Genomic DNA, 25,795 nt, shown 5'->3' on the forward strand with positions numbered 1-25,795 from the left:
AAGGCTATGAGTGTGATATTGCATTTATACAACATTTGATGGCACAAACTCTGTACTGTACAGTGTCATCATGTCTTCAGTCTCTTTGTCCTGATCCTTGATTCTGGAGCTTGTATTTTATCAATAGTATGTATAACATAATGGTTGTAATTTTGTAACCATCTATCAACAGCATGCATTGACATCTGCCTCTTCTCAGCCTGAGAGAGCTCTGAAAATATGACATTAAAATGTTAATGTGAGTTCAGAACAAAGATGCATTTTACATGTGCAAACTATTTTGTTAAATTTTGACAATGCTTCAATGATTTCTCTGTGGAACAAAAACACTCAGTTTCATCTGCTCCATTAGAATGACTTACCAAATGATGATTTTATGTCTTGCAAACTTTCCTGAACACCATCTATGATTATACTTTCCCATCTGTTGAACTCTCTCTGCAGAAGTGCTGTAATCGGCTCAGGAACTGAAAGACATGTCATCACTGCTCACACCACAGAATAATTCTCACCACAAACTGATGGAAATCCTGAATATCCACTTTTGGTTTTAATGTTTTTTTGTTTTGATTTGTTTTGTTTTGTTTTTGAGAACTGACAAGAATTACTTTTTTTAGTATAATTATTTTAAAACATAATTTAAAAATCTCACTTACTGTTGTCCTGAGGTGGAATAATGACTTCTTTTAGGGAATGAGGAGGTTTATTCTGAACTACAAATGAAACATAGTGTTGAGCATTTTAATCTATACAAATGAGAGAACATGAAAGTGAGTGAAAACTTACGGTTAAGAGGATTATTCATACTGCCACATTCATCCCAGTTTAGACATTCTTCCATGATATCCGTGCATAACTTTTCTATCTTCCTTCTTATCTCTTCAGTTTTTCTCTTAAACCCTTCATCTAGAAAGAGACAGACATCCTTCAGTCTGATCTCCATGTTCAGATCCTCCTGTTTGTCAGTTTTCTTATCACAGTTTTTCCTCGTGTTGAAGCAAAACAGACTGTTTTCTGCTGCCATCTCATCAATCTTCTGCAGCAGCTATGTGACTTGATCGCGATTGTTCTTGTCTGTGTTGTCAAAGACGTGGTATCTGTTTCTGCATTTCTCAATCAGCCACTGAAGAGCTTCACCTTCACTCTCAATGTGCTGCTCGACTGAGATGTCTTTAAATCTGTCACCCCAGGTGAACAGAACTATAGTGTGTTTCCAGACGTCATCTCCCAGGATAGACATATTTTGCTCAGTGATCCTCTTTTGTTCTTCCTGAAATGACGTATCTGCTGGGATCACGAGCAGCATGGAATGAGGGAACTTCTTACACTCTGAAACGCTTCCAAAGATTGCAGATCTAATGAAATCTGGGTTGAGTTCCGATGCAAAGTACTTCCACCAGCCTGGAGTATCCAAAACCGTCATCTTCCTTCCATCTACATCTCCAAAGCCTCTCTTACCCTCTCCGGTTCTTCCTCCTGTGGCAAATTCATCCCGGTTCAAGATGGTGTTTCCAGCTGAACTCTTTCCACCAAGAACCCATCCCAGCAAAACAACTCTGATCTCCTCAAGACGACGCACATACGCTGAAATAAAAGGACAGTCGTGATACAAAACTAAAGAAACTTCACCTATGGGACTGTTTACCCATAGTATTCAAAGACAGTTCTTGAACCTTGGGCCAACTTTTAGAGTAGAGAATTTTTTTATTTTTTTTTATTTAAAATAGTTAATAATTAAAGAAGAGTTATTTTTACAGTGTTTGTTCATCTGCAATACAGATGTTCCCTTTCAGTCAGTCACTCTCAATGTCACATCGGTGACCGACAAATTTGGATATCGCTTCGATAGAGCCAATGCACATTGGCATGCAATTATTGATTTCAGAGACAGCATATCTCCTATTCTAAGAAAATAATTTTACAATGTTATTTTTAATGATCAAGAACCATGTGCAAAGTAACAACTCTGTAGGATAGGGGTCTCCAAACTAGATCCTGGAGGTCCAATGCCCTGAAACGTTTAGCTTCAACTGACCGTAACACACCTATCTGGAAGTTTCTATTGTGTCTAGTAAGAGTTTGATTTGCTGGTTCAAGTGTGTATAATTAGGGAGCTAAACTCTAAAGGATCTTCCCAACTGTGGGATATTTTAACCCAATGATGCGAACCTGGCTTCTCTACCTTCAGGGGGGCTTAGTCCTTTTGCTTCTGCCACGATCTGGGGCTCATTCTGGCAGTCAGATGAGAACCCCGTCCAGAAGTAGTGTGGGTGGTTTGAGGATTACAGTGGTGGCACACCATGCAGGGAACCAACCCTCTGGGGACCATCACTCCTCTTGCTCCTTCGATCCAGTGGAGCAACCCATGGAATGTGCTGGGCCATATTCAAAGAGCGTACCAGCGGTATCCAGTAGATCTCCTCCCAACCAGATTTCGATCTCAGCATAGGAGGGAGAGCTGTCGGATGAAGATTCGGCCATGCTGCACCCTCCAAGATGGTGGTAAAGCCTGAATCAGATCTGGAGATGGCAGCTATGCTTTCCCAGGCCGCCGAGAGGGTAGAGCTCAAGTGGAAATCTCCACCACATCCCGAGCCCTCGAGGCTGGAAGACTGGTTTCTCGGGGTGGCTCGCGCTGGTTCTCAGCATCCCGCCCCAGTGCCTTTCTTCCTGGAAGTGCATGATGAGCTTACCAAGTCGTGGACAGCCAGAAACTGGCTGGTGGGCTCCTCCTCCCTCACCACCCTTGTCTGCAGTGCAGTGCACACTCTGAGTGACATCTCTGGCTGTGTCTGGCAGACATGAGGGACACAGACAAGGTTCGGTTCCTAAATGCCCCTGTGCCCTAGACCGGCAACTCTTCAGCGATGCGGTCGAGACCTTTGCCCAGCGGTTCTCGGCTGCCCAGAAACAGACTGAGGCAATCTAACACATCCTCCCTAGGCCCCCGCAATCTGCCCCCACTCCTGCGCTGCAACAGCCTCCAGTAAAGCAGTGGCATGGAGACGGGAACCCGGCGGACCGTCCCACTTGTCCAGACCCCTGCGAAACTTGGCGGCAAACGGAAGAGCAAGAGTCCTTGAGACAGGAGACCCAGAGATGGAGGGATCTGCTCTTTGGGGGATGGCAAAACACACCACTCCCTCCCCCTGAGGAGGGCCGGGTGGATAATCTTTTGTTTCCTTTTTTCCTGCCATTGGCCTCACGGCCACACTCTGGCCTGCTCACAAAACACCCAACTTGGGTCCCTGTGTTCCACCCCGGTGCCCTCTGCGGGTATGGCTGTGGTTCTAGTAGTCCCGCTTGTACAGTTTCTAAGTGCCTGGTCAGTGCTACCCAGCCCATCTCAGAGGCTTCTGCAGACCATCAGCATCAGCTATGCAATTCAGTTCACCCGGTATCCCCCCAAGTGGGTGTCCGCTTCACTACAATAAAAGTAGCTGATGGCCCTGTTCTGTGGGCAGAGATCACAGTCCTACTGTCGAAGAACGTAATAGAGCTGGTCCCTCCAGCCAATATGAGGATGGGGTTTTACAGCCCTTAATTCATTATACCCAAGAAAGGTGGTGGATTACAGCCAATCTTGGATCGGTGAGCTTTGAACAGGGCCGCTCATCAGCTACCGTTCAAGAAGTTGATGCAGAAATGCATCTTAGTTCGTCCACGAGATTGGTTTGAAGTGATCAACCTGAAGGACGCATACTTCCATGTGTCGATCCTTTCACGCCACAGACTTTTTCTGCAGTTTGCATTCGAAGGATGGGCATATCAGTACAAGGTCTTGTCCCTCCCCGTGTCTTCATGAAAATCACAGAGGTGGCTTTTATTCCCCTCAGAGAGCAACGTATTTGCATTCTAGCACAGTCTCAAGATCAGTTGTGCGAGCACAGGGACCTGGTGCTCCGGCACCTCAGCCTGTTGGGCCTTCAGGTCAACTGGGAAGAGAGCAAAATCTCCTCGATGCAGAGGATCTCTTTTTTCGGTATGAGGTTGAATTCATTCAAACAGACAGCACGCTTCACTGAGGAACATGTGTGGTCAGTGCTAGCCTGCTTGCATATGTTCAAGGGCAGGACAGTGGTCCCACTGAAACTTTTTCAGATGCTCCTTGGGCATATGGTGGCAGCAGTTGCACTTACACCAGTCTGCCTGTTACATATGAGACCGCTACAGCACTGGCTTTATGGCCAATACCCGAGGTGGGCCAGGAAGGGCAGCACTCACTGGGTGAAAGTTACAGTCAAACCTCACCCTGTGGTCAGATTTTGTGTTCCTCCGGGCAGGGGTGCCCCTAGAGCAGGTCTCCAGGCATACTGTGGTTTACACAGATGCCTCCACCACCAGCTGGTGCAGACTCAGGAGTTTGGATGGGCCCTCAGCTGCACAGGCACATCAATGGCCTGGAGTTGTTAGCAGTGTGCCTTGCCTTGAACCATTTCAGACGTCCCTTACGAGGTAATTTTAATTCTATGCAAAAGAAACTTTTGTGGTCAATAGTGTCGAATGCAGCACTAATATCCAATAGCACAACCACGATCAGATGATAAGAGCAGGTAATTTGTAACTCTAAGGAGAGCAGTCTCAGTACCATTACATGTTCTAAATCTTGACTGGAAATCCTCACATATACCATTTTTCTCTAAGAAGAAATATAATTGTGATGATACTACCTTTTCTAGTATCTTGAAGAGAAAAGGGAGATTCAAGATCGGCCTATAATTAACTAGTTCTTTGAGGTCATTTTGTGTTTTATTCTTTTTTTTTATTTTATTTATTTTTTTGATGAGAGGCTTAATAACAGACAGTTTGAAGGTTTTGGGGACATATCCTAAAGACAATGAGGAATTAGTAATAGTCAGAAGAGGACCTATGACTTCTGGAAGCACCTCTTTTAGAAGCTTATATGGAATAGTGTTTATACAATTATTCCTCTTCCTATAGTAGATAATGAGTGGAACTGTTCCTCGGGGGATATATAGTGCACTGTCTGATGAGATACTGTAGCTGATGGCTGCATGGTAACAATTTTATCTCTAATAGTATCGATCTTAGAAGTAAAGTAGTTCATAAAGTCATTATTGCTGTGATGTTTTTTGTTTAGCCACTGTATTGAATAAATACCTGGAGTTATGTTTTTTTTTTCTAAAAGAGACAAAAATGTATCAGATCTAGCAGTTTTTAATGCTTTTCTGTAGGTTTCTTTCCCACCAAGCAATACAAAATACCTTTAGTTTTGTTTTCCTCCAGCTGCGCTTCATGCTCATTTTACCTCAGTGTCCAACTTAACCTTCCTTAAGTGTAAAGGAACAACTGTATTTAAAATGATAGAAAAGAGAGAGTCCATAGTTTTTGTCACATCATAAAGTTGTTCTGAGGATTTGGATATGTCAAGGAATTGGGATACTACAGCAGAGCCATTTCGAGCTAAAGTTTCTTTCATTGAAAACTCTGCTCCTACTTGCACTGGCCTCCATCAAGAGGGTAGGGAACCTGCACACATTTTTGGTCAATGTGTACTCGATGGCGCCGCACATGGCTGCTTCAGTGCTTGGCTCTCCAGTGTTTGTGCTGTTTTTGTTCGCTTTTCCTGTTTTTTGTTTAACAAACACGATCAGTTTCACCAGGGATGAACTGCTGAACATTCGGCAGAACACACCACAAGATGTTTTTCAGGATTTAAATTATTCAGACGTTTTACTGAACGTTGTTATCGGAAGAGCGGTGGCGCTGGTCAAGCGCTTCAGGACGCGCAGACGGGGGAAGCGAGCGGGAGCGCTCGTCAGACTCAGGAAGCGCGGATTTCGAACGCCGTTGCCTAGCATCCATCTCGCAAATCTTCGCTCTCTACCCAACAAAACAGACGAACTCCTTCTGCTCTCTCGGACAAATAAGGATTTCTCTCACTCTGCTGCTCTGTGTTTCACGGAAACCTGGCTGAATGACGCCATACCGGACAGCGCGCTCCATCTGCCGGGCTTTCAGCTGTTCAGAGCGGATCGCGAATCAGAATCAACTGGGAAATCGCGCGGCGGCGGGACATGCTTTTACATCAATGAACGGTGGTGTACAGATGTAACTGTGTTAAAGAAGATGTGCTGTCCTGATCTAGAAATGCAGTTTGTCAACTGCAAGCCGTTCTATTCGCCGCGGGAGTTTCATTCGTTCATTCTGGTCAGTGTTTACATCCCTCCGCAAGCGCATGTGAGCTCAGCTTTACAGAAACTTGCTGATCAGATCACAGACACAGAACAACAACACTCGGACTCTGCTTTAATCATTCTTGGGGACTTTAACAAAGCCAATCTCTCCCGTGAACTGCCAAAATACAGACAGCATGTTACGTGTCCCACCAGAGACAGTAATATATTGGATCACTGTTACACCACAATAAAGGACGCATATCACTCTGTTCCACGAGCAGTTTTGGGACGTTCTGATCACTGTCTGGTTCATCTTATACCGTCCTACAAGCAAAAACTTAAATGTGCTAAACCTGTAGTAAGGACTGTGAAGAGATGGACCAGCGAAACAGAGCCGGATTTACAATCTTGTTTTGACCTCACTGATTGGAGTGTTTTTGAAGCTACCACCGATCTGGACGAACTCACAGAGACCATAACATCCTATATTAGTTTCTGTGAGGATATATGCATTCCTACCAGGACTTATTTAACATTCAACAATGATAAGCCATGGTTTACAGTAAAACTCAGACATCTTTGTCAGGCCAAAGAGGATGCCTACAGAAATGGGAACAGGGTCTTGTACAATCAGGTCAGGAACACACTGAACAAAGAGATCAGAGCGGCAAAAAAGACCTACGCTAAAAAGTTGGAAGACCAGTTTACCTCCAACGACTCAACTTCAGTGTGGAGAGGTCTAAGAGCCATCACAAACTACAAGACACCATCCCCTTGCACTTAGGCTAATCAACGACTTGCTAACGACCTGAACGAGTTTTATTGCAGATTTGAAACCCCCAACACTCATTCTGACCATCTCCCTACACAACCATTAACACATCCTGCAATCCCACCCTCCTCACATCTGTGAAGATGATGTGTGCCAGGTCTTCAAGAAGAACAAAAGAAGAAAAGCACCAGGCCCAGATGGTGTTACACCAGCCTGTCTGAAAATCTGTGCTGACCAGCTAGTCCCCATCTTTTCACAGATCTTCAACAGATCCCTGGAGTTGTGTGAAGTGCCTTCCTGCTTCAAACGCTCCACCATCATCCCCATCCCAAAGAAACCCTAGATAGCAGAACTTAACGACTACAGACCTGTGGCTCTAACGTCTCTTGTCATGAAGTCATCTGAAAAACTGGTTCTGGCTTATCTGAAGGACATCACTGGACCCTTACTGGACCCCCTGCAGTTTGCTTACCAAGCAAACAGATCCATGGATGATGCAATCAACATGGGATTGCACTTCATCCTGCAACATCTGGACAAAACAGGGACTTATGTGAGGATCCTATTTGTGGACTTTAGTTCGGCATTCAACACCATCATCCCAACAGCCCTTCAGACCAAACTGACCCAGCTCTCTGTTCCTAGCTCTATCTGTCAGTGGATCACCAGCTTTCTGACAGATAGGGAACAGTTAGTGAGACTGGGGAAAAAAACATCAAACAGCTGCTCCACCAACACTGGTGCCCATCAGGGATGTGTTCTCTCCCCTCTGCTTTTCTCCCTGTACACCAACGACTGCACCTCTAAAGACCCCTCTGTCAAGCTCCTAAAGTTTGCAGATGACACTACAGTCATCGGCCTCATCCAGGACGGTGATGAGTCTGCTTACAGACAAGAGGTTGAGCAGCTGTCTGTCTGGTGCAGTCTTAACAACCTGGAGTTGAACACGCTCAAAACAGTGGAGATGAAAGTGCAGGAAACCCACCTGCACTTTCCCCACTCACCATCATGAACAGCACTGTGACTACAGTGGAGTCATTCAGATTCCTGGGAACCACCATCTCTCAGGACCTGAAGTGGGACAATCACATTGACTCCATTGTGAAAAAGGCCCAGCAAAGGTTGTATTTCCTTCGCCAGCTGAGGAAGTTTAACTTGCCACAGGAGCTGCTGAAACAGTTCTACTCAGCCGTCATTGAGTCTGTCCTCTGTACTTCAATAACTGTCTGGTTTGGTTCAGCAACAAAATCAGACATCAGAAGACTACAGAGAACTGTTCGGACTGCTGAAAGGATTATTGGTGCTCCCCTGCCCACCCTTCAAGAACTGTATACATCCAGAGTGAGGAAAAGGGCTCAGAAAATCACTCTGGATCCCTCACAGCCAAGTCACCCCATCTTTTAACTTTTGCCATCTGGCCGGCAAACACCAGAACAGCAAGGCACAAGAACAGTTTCTTTCCCCAGGCAATCTACCTCATGAACAGTTAAATGTTCCCTACTTAATGTTCCCGGCTTATAAACGTGCAATATCCTTATATTTATTTGTTAACCCTCCATCCTAGAACATTCCTGCATCTCACTCAATCCTATCCCATTATCATTTATAGCACAATTGTTTATACACTTATTTATTTGCCAATTTGTAAATCTCTCGACCTGATCTCTCTCTCTCTCTCTCTTTTTTTTTTTTTTTGTCTGTGTGTTTTTGTCTCTGTGTACTGGAAGCTTATGTCACTAAAACAAATTCCTTGTATGCGTAAGCATACTTGGCAATAAAGCTCTTTCTGATTCTGATTCTGATTCTGATGATTCATGACTAGAGTCTGGACCGACTAACTCCAAGGTAATCAGAAGAGAAGGGAAATACTGTCTCCAAGCAAAGGATGTCCCACTGGATTGTGGATGCCATATCACTCAACTAGAAGTGTTGCATCCTCCTGGGTGTTGGCTTGTGGCGCCTCGCTGACAGATATTTGTAGAGCTGTGGGCTTCACTAGATTCTATAGCCTTCATGTAGAGCTGGTATCCTCCTGTGTTCTTACCTAGTGTAGTGTAAACGAGAGGCCCCGGTTAGTTGCTAAAACTGCTCCAAAGTGTCCGTACTGTTGCCCCTTTTGATGTTCTTCATCATCCTAGGCAGCTGGATGCGGCAGAACATCATGCACCGGGACTTCATGATTAATCCGTGAGAATCGTGGAAGGCTGGGTTCCATATTGAAGCCCAAGCAGTATTCGTATGTGTATAGTCCATGGTATAGCCTTAGAGGCCGTGTTTCTCTGGTAGACTTCTGCCTTCCCAAGAGTGTTTTGATCACCTCAGATTTCTCCATAAACACCTAAATGGATGCTCTGTGTATTTGCTTCCGAAAACTCCTTCTGGAAGGATAGGGCTTCCACAGCATCCCTGTTCTGAGTGGAATACGTTTTCTCAGTGTTATCCATTCTCACTCAGTGAGGTAGTGCTTTGACAGTGGTGAGTGGAAATACATGTTTCGAGCCCCAGTCTACACCAAATAGGGATGCAGGTGGCTCGCACAGGGCACTGGAAGGGGTAGCACCCATGGCGATTTGGTAGGGATCCCAATTCGTCGGTAACTGACGAGACTTTGAGACTGACCGACTGAAAGGGAACATCTCAGTTAGATATGGTAACCCTCGTTCCCTGAAGGAGGGAACAGAGACGTCATTTCCGGTTGTCACGTTTGCTGTACCGCCGCTGAACAGCTGGGTCACCGGCTCGGCCCCTCAGCGAAAACCTGTATTCACTCGAAGTGGATTGTTCTCTCCAGTCGATATCACAATTCTTTGGTCATTGACGTGAAATCTCCATTCTCTCCTTCAGGGTAAGAGGGTTACCATACGTAACCAAGACATTTCCTATCAGATGTCAAATAGACATTTTGAAGATGTCTTTAAGACATTTATGATGTAAAATGGACATCTTGGAGACGTCTATCAGATATCTGCACACAGCAGATGCTTTCAAGATGAAGAAATCTTTAAAAGACATCTTGCAGACGTATTTATGATATCTGGGTGTTTTAATGTATTTAAAAGAATAAATATGAAAGAAAGAAGAACAGTAAAATAGCAAGGTGTAATCAATTTGAACTATTTACAAATATATATATATATATTTAAATATGCATACATTAACATTTGCAAAAGACAGTTCATTGGTCAAAGATTTCCATCACGAGTTAACAGACCACAACAACAAAAAAGTTGTGCAGTACAGAGGTGGCCAGTCAATTAGACTGCTGTCACTTTAAGAGCTGTAAACATCTGATGTACTTTGCAGGCACATATCATTTTATCTCTCAACAGTTCCAACCGTAAATTTAAATGTAAACCCTGTGTGTTTCTGACAGTATTAAAGCAACCAGATGTGAAATATAACTTATTTACCATCATATCGCACACCCCTACCATAACCGCACCTTCATCTTACCTTTTTCTTGAACTTTTGAACTTTTGTACTTTTGCACACATCTAATAAACTTATCCTTTTATCTCTCAACTGTTCCAGCCGTGTTAATATGTAAACCCCTGTGTGTCTGACAGTATTAGTGAAATCAGATGTGAAAGATAACTTGTTTATTGTCAAACTGCAATCTCCTCCCATTACCGAACCTTCATCTTACCTTTTTCTTGAACTTTGGACCGCTCCTTCTGTACTCTGGATTTTCTAGAATTTGCTCTGGTCTGAATTTCCTCCCACTGCTCATTGACTTTCTTTAATTTTTCCTGGTCAATGTTAAAGTGCTTGACTTTATTCTTGTTGACAATTCCTTCAATTTTCTTGAACAGCTCTTTTACTTGGGTTCGATCATGATGGTTTGAGTTATTAAAAACATGATATTTATGTTCACATTTTTCAATAAGCCTCTTGAGCGCTGAGCCCTCCTCCTGAATACGCTGCTCTATGTGTTTGGGTTTAATTAAATCTCCTCTTGTGAAGATGACGAGGGTGTAAGTCCAGACATTGGGTCCCAGCAGCTCCACATAGTCCTCCAGAAACCTCCTGTCAGCATCAGTAAATGCAGAATCAGCCCGAATCACAATCAGAACTGCATGAGGTCCGGGTGAAATCATGGAAATCCTGCGGACCAGCTGCTGTTTGGAGATATTGGATAAATCATTCAGACTGAAGGTTTTACACCAGCCAGGCGTTTCAACAAGACTGATTCTCCTGCCATCAATAAACCCCTCTCTCTTCACATCCTCATCTCCTTCAGCTTCTGTTTCACTGCTTTCCAATATAGTGTTGATCACCGATGTTTTCCCAGAGTATTGCCTTCCGATCAAAACTGCTCTTAACTCTGAGACAAAATGAGAAAATAAAAGTAAAATAAATAAACAAATACATAAAATTAAGAACTGGAAGTTTACCAGAAATATTACAGTCCAACTTTGGGTCAAATATGAAATAACCCAACTGTTGAGATAAATTTTTACTTCAAATCTTTAACTCAAAGGTTAGGTAAGTCCATATTTGACAAATATTATATATTATATATATATATATATATATATATATATTATATATATATATATATATATATTATATATATATATATATATATATATATATATATATATATATATATATATATATATATACATGCAAATATACTCACCCGTTTGATTATTTTCTTGTTGTTTGGACATTTTCCCTTGCACTAACAGGTCTAGATGCATGAAAGAGAATTAAAAAAAGAATATTTAAAAATCATAGGACAAGACCAAAGAGGTACAAATTATGAATAATTTTAAATTAAAGAGAACAAAGTGAATAATAGGCAAGGGGTGTAGAATTTAGTTGAGATTACATCAATATCCAGCAACTACTAAATTGTTCCAAGCCATAAATTTGAACAAAACATTAAATATATGTGTATGTGTTTTGTGTTCAGCGCTTCTCCTGTTTGCTCTTTTTATATTGACGATCACTCTATATAGACTCTAAAATTTGGAGTAACTCAATAATCTGTTTTTAAATCTCTTATTTAAGGAGAGAACTATAGTTAGTCAGACATCACTTGTAATGATTTTCTGTATAGGCTGTAGAGTTTAGTTTAGTGATGATATGACATGTTCTTAACAAAATCAGCCACTACATTGTCCATATAATCCCAATAATTTTGATCAATCAATTAAATATCTGTTGTCTGCTGTTACGTCCTCAACAATGCCACGATCAATCCTAACATCTTTGATAATATGCATAAAGAAACAAACAAAAAGAGTCTAAATAAAACCGGGGGGAAAAATTACTTTCATTTTTGAATCGATTAATTCTGTAAATATATCAGCTGGTTGATGGATTTTCTTCTTTTTATTTAGTCTATGTAATATTTGTTATTATATATTTGTTATCTTTATATTATTAGGCATCATTAAAAATAAAACAGACAGTATTACATCCTACCTGCTTATCTTTTCTTTTGCAAAGAGCTCAGATCAAATCTCCTAAAGCGCTGCTTTCTGCTGTCTAAGGTCAATGCTGATGAATTTATAAAATCGTAGGATCATGTTCAGGGTAAACTAAAAGGTGTGGTGTGGGATAAAATGCCAGCTTACATAAGTATGATTCATATAATAGAACACTAGAGGAGTGAAAGCGCCCCTCTTTGGTCACATGAGAAATCACAGAAATGACAAATGATTGTTCCTTTCATCTTTTCAGCCAACTATTGTCAGTTATTTCCAAGTTAATACATCTTTTTTTATGTAATTTATAATTTGTGACCTTACTTTTTTTCGTGCTCATTCATTTTATATGTTCATTTCCACTGGTGTTATTTATTTGGTGCTCATTACACTGATCATTTCTGCCCTTAATGAAGAAAAAAGTAAAAGTTTTCTGTGAATTCGCCTAAAATGCTTAATGTTTTTCAAAACCCATATTTTTTTTTTTTTTTTTTTTTTTTGAAAAGCAAAATTACATTATTACATTACAGTAACATGTTAATATTTCTGTTTTTAACAGCGTTGTATATCTCCGGCATGTTCTACCCTCGCGCGAGTGTGACGTCATCACGCCCGAAGTTCTCGATCACACGAACACTTCAAAGTTCAAACCTCGGCTTCCTGCAGAACAACGCTTTGCAGATTCAGACCTGCTTCCTCTCGCTCGCTCAAACACACTGTGATTCTCACCTCCTCGTCAGTTCTCAGTCGTTTCTCTTGGTTTATCACGTCTCTTCTCTTTGGTGTGTGTGTGTGTGTGTGTGTGTGTGTGTGTGTCTGTCTGTCTGTTTCTGCTGACAAGGGTACTTTCATTGTTTTTTATTTTTTAGTTATCGGGCGAATCCCGTGAATGAGAACATATGCAGGTCACATTTAACACCAAAAATAACACAAGTTATAATATTTTTAAATGTAGCAAATGATGCCTAAACCTTCATTTAGGTTATGTTAGGTTTTACTTTCCTGTTTTTCTCCATCACAGTGAGGAACAGGGAGAAGACAACAGACAGCAGCTCTTTCAGACAAACGGGTGAGAAAACAGGGAGGGGTACAGAAATGTTCAAAAATGTTTGATCATCAGATTATTATACATCTTTAAAAGTATGCTGTGATTTTTTTATGAGTTTTATTTAATGAGGATTACTCAATTAAAAATTTTCAAATGTATTTCAATATATATATTGCAGTTTCAGATGAGCAGGTAAGAATAAAACATTTCTGATAGGGAATAGTTTTTGATATGACAAACTAAATGTACAATTTTCTTTACTGTACACAATATACTAGGGAGCTATTTGGTGTGTAACAGTGTTGTAACGTCCGTTTCAGAATGAACCTAATGTTGGAGACAAACTGAGCACAGAAAACAGAGAAGATTCAGAAATCATCACTTGCTTAAATCCTGCACATCCTGATCCCAAGTTTATAAAAGTACAGACGAGAGCAAACTATGTGCTACACTTTCAGCAAACATGGTTTCAGATGTTCCTATGAATGCATTACTGTACCACATTAAAAGGGGTTTTATGCTTTTATTGTGCAAAAATCCTCTCAAAGAAGACAATGCTTGTCTCTAAGATGGATCCTGTCTTTGTGAGTACTGGTTTTAGAAACTGGAAAAAGGCAGTTGAAAAGTTTACAGCCCATGCTAAAAGCCAATCCCACTGCCATGCAACAACTGTGTATGCTCAGGAAACTGCCATTTCTTGTGTTCAGTCTGTCTTGAAAGACAAAAGAGATGGAGATGCCTTTCAAAGTCTTTTTGAGCAAGCAAATGTGATTGTGGATTCTCTAAATCTAGAGTCTATCAAAGTTCCAGAACCAAGGCGACTTCCTAAGCGTTTTAGCACAGATCCAAGCACATACAAGCCAAAAACTGCAAGAGAGTATTACAGAGTTGAGTTTTATCAGGAGCTTGATGTCATTTTCATCAGGAAGATCTGCTGACCTTACAGAAACTAGAGGACACTCTGCTCACTGGACAAACTGATTCAGTGTGTTGTGAGTATCCTGAGATCAGTTCAGTTACCAATGTTTAGGCATAACTACCAATTTGGATCCAGTTTGGAGGCAGCAAACATTCTTAAAGGTTTGTCAGTGGAAGTCCGTGGCCTTTTCAGTGAAGTGGAAACTCTGGTCAGGTTGCTTCTGGTTGTGTGTTAGGAATCAGGACAGCATTTAGTAAAATTGAAACAATTTGGAAATCTTTAGGATAAGCAATGCACATGGATTATATAAAACTAGTTACTGTCAGTACATCATAGTGAAATGAAATTGTTAATGAAAAGTCTATTCAGTGACTAACATGGAGTGTCCAAATATATTCACAGTTACAATTTAAATAAAATAATACAGTGATAATATATGCTAATTTTAATCTGAGCACATATTAATTTACTGGTAATAGTTAATCAACACATCTCTAAAGAAAGAAATAACTAGATTAGACCTCATTTCTGAAAACTAGATAATTGTATGATCAGCAGATGTCTATTATTTCAGAGTTCAGGTTTTGTTTTGTTCATGTCATACAGATGCTTATTACAAGAGCAGTTTCTTGTAGGCTACGCTACATGTTCAGATTAATAGTCTATATATTGATAAATAATTAATATGTTTATACATTTGCCTATTTGAAAATGTTTTGAATCTGGTCTACCCAGACACATTTTAATGTTCAAGTGTTATGTCTATTAAAATAAGTCTGTAACTATATAGTAGTCTACTTTTCATGAGTTGATATCTACAGAACTGAAGCCTTATGATCACAGTCGTAGAAGCTAATGTTTGGAAATTATGTTTAAAGTTTTCAAGTCCATCATTATTAGTAGCACGCAAGCACCCAATAATCACCTTCGTGCTTTGTTACAGAGTTTTAACCTTCTGTCAATTTTATGATAAAATACAAACAATAAACGTCTGTTTAACGCTTTTGTAATTTGTAGTGAAATAATTCGTTCAGTAGCTGCATATGAATCAGTGATATTTTCCTCTTTAATATTTGCATCACGAAATAAACATGAATTTTTGAATATATGTTGAAAAAAAAATCTGAACAATTTAATACAAACAAATTTCTAATGAATCGATAAATCAGAGTTAGTTCAAAAAAGTTAAAAGAATTATGGATGCCACATACTTTTTTAAACTTCACAATATAACATAATTTTATTATCGTAATTTTTACTTTATTCTTAAAATATTATGATGTTAATCTTATTTACTCGGTTATTTTTCAGCGTGGCACAAAAATGCTGCATTATATGCTATTGCATGCAAACACAATTTTAGCACAGCAGCCAAAGAACAAACAAACAATAATAAAAAATAAAAAAAAACCGAGGCGGGATATTTGTCTTCTGAGTCAATGTTGCAAAAATGAATTTGACGGACTTGCCATCTCCTCATTGTACGTGCCTTTAGAGAGAAATGCATCTTTAGGATTACATAATGAAAGTGTTTTTGTTTGTTGAGTTATTTCGTTTTAAAATAGTAATTTAAAACGCAAAAAGCATTCTATAGATATATTTATCATGTCGGTGAAGCGCTCCTGCTCAAGACCAAGACAGAAATCGCATCCTGGGCCGGTTTCCTGATAACGATTGATCTTAGCACTTAAGAGTCTTTTCTACAAGTAATTTCACAGCCATCCGTTATTGTTTCACGTGCGTTTCCTAACAATGCACTTAACACAGTCGCACGTAGCTGTGCTTTAAGTGCTGCTTAGAAGTCGCTGTCCGTTTGTCAAGTGCTGAAATCTCACCTTATAGAATGGCTCTTCATTGTAATAAACGATCCTTTATTGACGTAAACTTAATGCTGCGTTCCAGACAGACAACTTGGATATAATAACTATAATACAATACAATATTATAGTGTATAATATTATGCTTATTATGTTAGGTTAAAAAAATGTAAGCCTGAATGCACTGTAAATCGCTTTGGATAAAAGAGTCTGCTAAATGCATACTTTTATTAAAATGTATTTATTTATATACAGGAGTAGGCTATAGAGACAGAGAGAGAGAGATGTTATTTCAGGGTCCAATACTTAGCTGGTTTTCGTGCACTTCAGCAAGTAATTGACATACCCCTCCCCGCCCGCCCCACCCAGTCTTTGAAGAACTTCTTTTTTTGTGTATTTCTGTTCTTTCTGTCTTTATTAATTATTTAATTGATCAATGAATAAAAAATAAAGAAAACTAGTCATAAAGTGTACAATAAAGCACAATCAAATCCTTATATTATAATCACATTGCTCTTGAATCAAGTTAAAAGGTGTAATCTGCAGATTGTCATGTGATCACATAAATCTGTCTTCGATGCACTTAGGGCTTTATGATTACTCCAGAGCACTCGTAGATCTACGATGATTTTCAAGTGCTACTTAAGTTAAGATGCTTTTGGGAAACAGACCGTAATATTAAGATCAGTCGTACGATCGTTTTTACGAACTTCTTAGGCTTACGAAACTTTTGGGAAACGCAACCCTGATTGTTTTCCTTATTTTACATAAAGCATAAGGTTTTATTTGATATTGTGAGTGCACACAAATACAAGTAGACCCTTTGCAGTTCTCTGAATGATGCATAGGCTACTCTTACATTTATGACGTCGTATTTTTTAATTTTTACTGTCATTAAAAAATTAAAAATAAATGCGAGCTGACGCCTCCATGTCCTGCAAAGCGCTCACTCTCCGCACAAACGATTGGATATGTGCCTAACAGCGCTTATTTATCTAGGTTAAATGTTTAAATTAGTGCTGTGGAATGCATGAACTGTGTATTATGTCTGTATTAAGTCGTGTTGTTTTGAGAAGAATACAATTGATCAAACATAATTCTCAACTCACTGTCTTCCGTTTGCTCGTTCCTTTAACAAACAAAAACTTGAATTAACCAAACACAAAATGTTACAAACATATTTCTAAATTAACTTAAGAAACAAAAATAAATACTAGATTAGATTAGATTAGAAAGCAGAGTTCAGTAAGGAGACAGCTGTAGGGAAAAAGCTGTTCCTGAATCTGCTGGTCCTTGTCTGGAGGCTCCTGAAGCAGGAGTTTAAACAGTCGGTGGTCAGGGTGAGAGGAGTCCTGAGAATACTGCAAGCTCGACGTAGACAGCGTTTTCTCTAGATGTCCTCAAGAGCAGGAAGTGATGTCCCTGTGATGCGTTTGGCAGTTTTCACCACCCTCTGCAGTGCCTTGCGTTCAGCCACTGAGCAGTTCCCATACCAGACTGTGATGCAACTGGTCAGGATGCTCTCGATCGCACACCAGTAGAAGTTCACCAGGATGGTTGAAGACAGCTGGTTCTTCTTCAGTGTCCTGAGGAAGAAGAGGCGCTGGTGAGCCTTCTTGACCAGGCTGGAGGTGTTTGTGGTCCAGGACAGGTCCTCCGAAATGGTGGTTCCCAGGAACTTGAAGCTGGAGACACTTTCAACAACCATCCCGTTAGTGTGGATGGGATCGTGCGTGCTTCCTTTCTTCTTCCTGAAGTCTACAATGAGCTCCTTTGTTTTACTGGTGTTAAGGGACAGGTTGTTGTCAGTGCACCATGTGGGCAGGTGCTGTACCTCCTCCCTGTAGACAGTGTCATCGTTGTCTCTGATGAGGCCAATCACCGTGGGTGTAAAGGGAGTAGAGGAATGGGCTCAGCACACAGCCCTGTGGTACTCCGGTGTTAACTGTGATCATAAGATGTAGGACAAGGGCTGGGCCCATGCAGAGGAGACAGATGTGTACTTTAGGTACTGTTATAATGATCATTACAACCTTAAAGCCTTCCTTGGGGAAGAATAGGACAATCCAAATTATTATTAATGTACTTATTCATGCGTACGTTATCCAGACGTTTATCCACATGTACGTTATCCAGACACAAAGTTAAAAAAAATCACAAATTTCACCTCTTCTGGCACAACTTACTGCCTAACAGTGCTTATTTAAATGCTGTTTAAATATTGAATGTGGAAAGCATGCGAATTCTGACCCATTTGGCTTTCCATAGAACACACCCTGAGCAGCTCTTACATCACTGTAGTTCAGTGAGAGACTCCGAGAAAGTGAAACTAACTTGATCAACAACATGGACGCCAGAAACCATCGAACTCTTTAAACAACAGAATATTGAGTCGTTCAGAGACACTTGTGAACACATCTGATACTCACAGGTAAGTAATAGAAATATAAGAGAGATTGTCCTGAACAGTTTTCTAATGACAGTGGTCTGGTTTAGTAGGGTTTATGTCAGACTGGAATGAGTTGAACAGAAGCAGGGTTAAGCGTGTCAAATACTCAGATACTTTAGATGTTTACTGCGCTGAAATAATATCAGAATTGTATTAACAGTATGTCAATAGACTGAACAAAGTTTGTTGTTTCTGTCATTTTGTCACGCGACATAAAGACAAACAGATAAAACAGGAAGTAAATGACCTGCAGACAAACTGAACACAAACCTGCTTCACTGCAGCTGAAAATCACTTTACCATTACACAATAACTTATGATCATATACTATATTTTGTGGAAAGATTAATCTAATTTTGGATAAGGAGATATATATGTTTTTTGGAAAATATAAAGCTTGTACTTTGTACTTTCTTTAAACAGCAGGTCATAGTTCAGATTGCTCAGTAAGTTTACGAGTCTCTCACTTTGTTTCAAACGAATGATTGAGTTTCCATCACTATCAGTTCTCACATTTTAACCAGTTAAACTATCATTTTTCTTTAAAAGGTTTTAAGAGGAAAAGAACAATGGCCGAATCTTCACTAACAGCAAGAAAAACCAGGAGAGGGAGTATTGAAGATTATCCTCCATGTAAGTCAATAACCCAGAAAAACACTTTGACTTTTCTTTTATAATATTGAATATGTACAGTTCAGGAATGTAAAGCAGATCAAATAATTTCATCTTAACAAGAATTATTAATTATTTATTTAGGTAAGTGGTTATGTAATGAGCTTCACATTTAATAATTTTACAATAATAACCAGCTGACTGTACATGATCTCTTTATATTTGTCTCTAAACACTCTTTACATTCACCAGCTTCATGAGGTGCATCATGGGATTCTTCATAAACAGTATTGAAGGAGTTCACACTAATCCTAAATAATGTCTCTTTCCAGTAATGTCATCCTCCATGAGTCCACTGTCTAAGGATATTCAGTGCTCTGTATGTCTGGATGTGTTCACTGATCCAGTCTCGACTCCATGTGGACACAACTTCTGCAAGATCTGTCTGAATAAGTGCTGGGACAACAGCCAGACCTGCAGCTGTCCATACTGTAAAGAAACATTCAAGCAAAGACCTGATCTCAAGATTAATACCACACTCCGAGAGCTCGTAGATCACTGTAAGAAGAAAAGTCTTGAGAAAACAACTGAAGTTCTGTGTGACTTCTGTGAGGAAAGAAAGCTGAAAGCGCTGAAGTCGTGTCTGGTGTGTCAGAGCTCTTACTGTGAAACTCACCTGGAGCCTCATTTGAGAGTGACACGTTTGAAGAAACACAAACTGATGGATCCTGTGAGTAATCTGGAGGACTATATATGTCAGAAACACGAGAGACCTCTGGATCTGTTCTGTAGAGATGATCAGACATGTGTGTGTTCATTCTGCACCGAGACAGACCACAAGAACCACAACACTGTTCCTATAGAAGAGGAGAGTCAAGAGAAGAAGGTAGACGTTATTATTCTTTTAAAGGACTGATATCATGAGGAATCAGATTTTATTTCATATTGTGAGTTTAATCTGTGTTATGATAAATGTGTCTGTGTTGTTCTCTCTATAGACTGAACTGATGAAGACACAGAAAGACGTGCAGCTGATGATCCAGAACAGAATCAAGAAGATTGAAGACATCAAACACTCAGCAGAAGTCAGAAAAGTGAGTTTAAAATAATAGAATTAAAAATATATAAATATTTACTATTGCAACAAACTTCAATGTTTAGAAACATTGAGAAGACATAACAATAACAAAATAAAGAAACAATCAAACGAATGACAGATGACTATCAGACTAAAATATACAGCAACAGCCAATAAAACAAGAACTAAAATGTCCAGGGCTTGTTCTGCTCTCGTCCAGGGTGCAGAGTGAAGTTTAATTCTGCATTTGAGGGATTCTGAAAACACATGTAGCCTTTGTGTGTGAATAAAAACGTATGAGCAATAGTTACACAGATTCTTCTGTTAGCAAACACTGCTAATAATGTGTTGCTTGTCCTGGTTGAGCAGAGAAACACAGAGAGGGAGAAAGCAGTCCGTGTGGAGCTCTTCACTGATCTCATCCGCTCCATTGAGAGACATCAGACTGAACTGCTGGAGATGATGGAGGAGCAGCAGAAAGCAGCAGAGAAACAGGAGCAAGAGCTGATTGAAGAGCTGGAGCAGGAGATCACTGAGCTAAAGATGAGAAACACTGAGCTGGAGCAGCTCTCACACACTGAAGATCACCTCCACCTCCTACAGGTCAGTCAACATGATCTCTCTGATCAATCATAATGCAGGATATGACATGCTGAAGGATTTCTCCTCTCTCCTGCTGTAGATTCACTCATCCCTGTGCAGCTCTAGAAACACCAGGAACTGGCCTGAGATCAGTATGAAGACTCATGAGAGTCTGGAGACTCTGAGGAGAGCTCTGACTCAACTGAAGGACACTATAGATGAGAAACTCACACTAACTGGTACATCAATACACACTGATCAGATAGAAACATGATAGTGTACTCTATTCTTTAAATATAAGCTTCAGATCTCATTGTTTTCTTGTCATGTGTCTCTACAGAGCTGAAGTGGATGCAGCAGTATGCAGGTACAGTGTGCTGTCTGCACTACACTAGTTTACATTCATACACTCACTGCTTCATTACTGCACTACAATCTGATTAAACACTGGGTTAACTAAAAACATCAGCATCACAGAATATCTGTATTCTCTGTTTTCTCAGTGGACGTGACTCTGGATCCTGATACAGCTCATCCATATCTCATTCTGTCTGATGATGGAAAACAAGTGAGACATGGAGACATTGATCAGAAACTCACAGACAAACCAGAGAGATTTGATACATGTGTTGACGTCTTGGGAAAGGAGGGATTCTCCTCAGGGAGATTTTATTTTGAGGTGCAGGTGAAGGGAAAGACTAAATGGACTTTAGGAGTGGCCAGAGAATCCATTAACAGGAAGGGAAAGATCACACTGAGTCCCAGAGATGGATACTGGACTGTGATTCTGAGGAATGGAGATGAATATGAAGCCTGTGAGGATCCTCTCGTCTCTCTGTCTCTGAGAGTGAAGCCGCAGCGGATCGGTGTGTTTGTGGATTATGAGGAGGGTCTGGTCTCCTTTTTATGATGTGGAGTCCAGCTCTCATATCTACTCTTTCACTGCTCAGTCTTTCACTGAAAAACTCTATCCATTATTTAGTCCATGCCTTAATGATGGAGGTAAAAACTCAAGTCCACTGATCATCACACCTGTCCGTTATAATAAATGAATTTACTCAGTTATCAAATGAAAATGAAAGATTAAAATAATACATTTTGTAATAAAAACCTGGAAACATTATGTGCTGCTATTTCTTATCATTTGCTTTTCAGTTTTTAAAATCTAAATGATCTAATCACATATTTTTTATGTATATATAATTCTTGTTCAGTAAATGATATTTTGTTCAACTTTTCATAAATATTCCTGCTATTTTTCTTCCTGATAATGTGAAATTGCCATCTGTGCAAAGTTGGTGCAATAAAATAATGTAATAGTTAACAATCACTTGTTTACACCGATAGATAGATAGATAGATAGATAGATAGATATATTATGTACCATAATTCTTAACTGTAGCATTTGTTATAATAAGACTAGTCTCTAAATCTTTACCAGGACAGTAATAAATATACAGGACCCATATAAGGAAATTCCGCTCCATCTAACGTCACACAGAGCCATACTCGAAAAAAAACTTTCAGAAACTTGTGACAAACCGGAAGGAGTACTTTTGGAACAAAATACTCCTTCAAACGTACAACTTAATTTTTGAAACTTTGTCCATGTTTAGCATGGGAATCCAACTCTTTAACAGTGTAAAAAACTCAGTATGCATGAAATAGCAGTTCACCCCCCTTTAAATGACACACTATAGGGAAAAACAGACAGATCAGCCCGGGGACATGACATTACCCCCCTCCCCAGGAGCGCCCCCTGGCGCTCCAGGGAAGGAACCACCACGCTGCCGGTTGAAGTCCTCGATCAGCGACCGATCCAGAATATCCCGAGCCGGGACCCAACTCCTCTCATCCGGACCATATCCCTCCCAGTCCACCAGATACTGAAATACCCGACCTCGACGTCTGACATTCAGCAACCTCCTGACAGTGAAGGCAGGGGAACCATCCACTAGACGGGCAGGGGGAGGGGGAGGGTTAGTAGCAGATGGGTTAAGGCAAGAATGAAACACAGGCTTGACCCGAGAAACATGAAAGACTGGGTGTACCCGACCAAGTATGGGAGGTAACTTGAGCTTTACCGCCACCGGACTCAATACCTTGGTGATCTGATATGGCCCCATGAACCTGGGGGCTAACTTGCTAAAAGCCACCCGGAGAGGAAGGTCCTTGGTTGATAGCCATACTCTCTGACCACATACGTAGGGGGGGGGGGGGGCAGGAATATGGTGACGGTCAGCCGCTGCTTTGGTTCGTCTGGAAACCCGAGCCAAGGTTTCCTCAGCCCTCCTCCAGGTGCGGTGACACCTGCGGACGAAGGCTAAGGCAGACGGAACAGCAGCATCGGGCTCCTCTGAGGGGAACATAGGAGGTTGAAAACCAATCAAGCACTGGAATGGAGACATACCTGTGGCCGCCACTGGCAAGGAGTTATGGGCATATTCAATCCAGGATAACTGTTGGCTCCAAGAACTCGGATTATGGGACGTCAGGCAGCGGAGAGCTTGTTCCAGAACCTGGTTTGCCCGCTCAGACTGCCCGTTGGTCTGAGGGTGAAAACCTGACGACAGACTCGTAGAGGCCCTGATCTGTCGACAGAACTCCTTCCAGAACCGGAAGACAAAATGTGGCCCCCTATCAGAAACCACGTCCACCGGAAGGCCATGAATCCGGAAGATGTGGTCAAACACCACTTGAGCTGTCTCCTTAGCTGAAGGCAGTTTGGGAAGGGGGATGAAATGGGCTGCTTTAGAGAAGCGATCAACCACCGTCAATACTACGGTGTTACCCCTCGATGGTGGAAGACCAGTGAAAAAGTCAAGGGCTATGTGTGACCAGGGGCGGGAGGGGATGGGTAAGGGGTGTAGCAGACCAACAGGAGGCTGATTAGAACTCTTGTTCTGGGCGCAAATCGGGCAGGCAAACACAAACTGCCTGACGTCCTGGGCCATGGATGGCAACCAAAATCGCTGGCGGATGGCAGCCAGAGATCTCCGAACCCCAGGATGACAGACTAACTTGGATGAATGCCCCCACTGGAGGACTTTAGGGCGCAGCACAGCCGCCACGAAAAGTCTACCCTCTGGGCACTCCCTTGGCACCTCTCTCTCTCGTATGGCTTCCAGCACTCTCCTCTCCACGTCCCAGGAGAGGGACCCCACCACAATTTCTTTAGGGATAATGGTTTCAGTTGATGCACCGGTTCTCTAAGTATCCCTGTAAAGACGGGAGAGGGCATAAGGTTTTATATTTTTGAAGCCTGGGCGATACGAGAGAGAGAAGTTGAACCCGCAAAAGAAGAGTGCCCATCGGGCCTGGCGTGAACTCACCCTCTTGGCCGAACGGACGTATTCCAAATTCTTATGGTCCGTCCAAACCAAGAAGGGCTGTGCCGACCCCTCAAACCAGTGACGCCACTCACCCAAGGCCAGTCTGACCGCCAACAGCTCCCGGTTCCCTACGTCATAATTCCGTTCTGCTGGGCTCAGGCGGTGAGAGTAGTAGGCACAGGGATGTACCTTCCCATCTCTGGGGGATCTCTGAGAAAGGAACGCACCTACTCCAATCTCAGAAGCATCAACCTCCACAATAAACTGACGTTCAGGGTATGGAAATGAAAGAACAGGAGCAGAAATGAATAGGGACTTTAGGTCATTAAAGGCCTCGTGAGCCTTCAAATTCCACCTAAACGGTACCTTAGTGGAGGTAAGAGCTGTCAAGGGTGCAGCAACCTGACTAAAGTTTCTGATGAAAGGCCTGTAGAAGTTGGCAAATCCCAGAAACCGCTGCAGTGCCTAGCGTGAGTCTGGAGGTGGCCACTCGGCTACGGCCCTAACCTTAGCGGGATCTGCTTTGATTCCCTCCGCCAAAATGATATAGCCCAGGAAGGGAACTGACTTGGAGTGGAAAAGGCACTTCTCCGCTTTAACATATAGCTGGTTCTCCAGCAGCTGTTGTAGCACCTGGCGCACGTGTTGTTAGATTATTATTATCTTGTTATTGGTTATCATCACCTGCTCTGCATCATGATAATCACTCCTTCTCTATTTAGTCTCCTCATGTGTGCTGTCTGTTGTCAGATCGTCGTGTTCAATTCAATTCAATTCAAGTTTATTTGTATAGCGCTTTTTACAATACAAATCGTTACAAAGCAACTTTACAGAAAATTATGTTTCTACAATATTTAGTAGTAGCTAGTAGTTTGTGCACTTTTGACAGGATTTAAAAAAAATAAAAAAAATAATAATAATATTACAAGACGTAGTCAGCTAGACGATGAACTATCAATATTATTAATTAATAGTTATTATATGATGCAGTCACACAATGCTCGTTTTCACTCAATATCCTGTTAATCTTGAGTACCTATAGAGTAGTACTGCATCCTTCATAACTCCAAAAAGTCTTTAGTTTTATTATATTCATAAGAGAAAGATAGTCTGTACCGATTTTTCCCGGAAAAACACGAGCGCCTAGAGGCGTGACGTGTGGGCGGAGCTAAAGAATCACGAGCGCCAGTAGGATTTTGTGTTGAGCGCGTCTGGAAGCTTTTTTTTTTTTTTAAGCTGTACATGTGGAAAGTGCAGTTTGATAACAACATCGCATGTTGTTTACTTGATGTGCTTACGCACTGATAGCTAAGTTAACAACACAGAGATATTTGAAGCAGTTTTACTCATGCAGTTTGATGACAACATCGCATGTTGTTTACTTGATGTGCTTACACGCCAATAGCTAAGTTAATAACACAGAGATATTTGAAGCAGTTTTACTCACCGCCTGCGGTTCCAACACACGATCGTGACCCTTTTTCGTTGGGATTGCATTATCCTTAAGAAATAAACGATGTGCAAATCCAACGTCAACCTGGGCTTTGTTTGTAAAACAAGCATCTTCGAAATGCAGGGAACAAACACAAACACTTTCACAACTCCGTTGAT

The 25,795-nt window shown here is 41.1% G+C and overlaps 2 protein-coding genes, 1 long non-coding RNA gene and 1 pseudogene across 5 annotated transcripts in view; 3 read left to right on the forward strand and 1 right to left on the reverse strand.

Moving 5' to 3' along the window:
- LOC113055595 (E3 ubiquitin-protein ligase TRIM39-like) overlaps positions 1-25,795 on the forward strand; it is a 61,964-nt gene that overhangs the window by 20,462 nt on the left and 15,707 nt on the right. The window lies entirely within an intron of this gene.
- On the reverse strand, positions 896-12,413 carry LOC113055599 (GTPase IMAP family member 4-like). The gene is made up of 4 exons (XM_026222021.1): positions 12,346-12,413; positions 11,555-11,605; positions 10,559-11,236; positions 896-1,584 (listed from the first exon to the last, which is right to left on the reverse strand). Exons 2-4 carry the CDS (start codon positions 11,583-11,585, stop codon positions 1,046-1,048), a joined length of 1,248 nt encoding a protein of 415 aa, XP_026077806.1. The 5' UTR covers positions 11,586-11,605; positions 12,346-12,413; the 3' UTR covers positions 896-1,045.
- Positions 12,544-13,844, forward strand: LOC113055612 (uncharacterized). The gene is made up of 3 exons (XR_003277546.1): positions 12,544-13,252; positions 13,369-13,416; positions 13,716-13,844. It is a non-coding gene; the product is annotated as an uncharacterized LOC113055612 (long non-coding RNA).
- LOC113055606 (E3 ubiquitin-protein ligase TRIM39-like) lies at positions 18,429-21,975 on the forward strand (annotated as a pseudogene).

This window comes from Carassius auratus, chromosome 36 (genome assembly GCF_003368295.1).
Source record: "Carassius auratus strain Wakin chromosome 36, ASM336829v1, whole genome shotgun sequence".
Lineage (NCBI taxonomy): Eukaryota > Metazoa > Chordata > Actinopteri > Cypriniformes > Cyprinidae > Carassius > Carassius auratus.

Coding starts and splice junctions, on each gene's coding strand:
- LOC113055599 (XM_026222021.1), bottom strand. CDS start 11,585: ATGTCCAAACAACAAGAAAATAATCAAACGG. Junction 11,237..11,554: donor ACAAGAAAATAATCAAACGG/GTGAGTATATTT, acceptor ATTTTGTCTCAG/AGTTAAGAGCAGTTTTGATC. Junction 1,585..10,558: donor GTCCAAAGTTCAAGAAAAAG/GTAAGATGAAGG, acceptor CTTTTATTTCAG/CGTATGTGCGTCGTCTTGAG.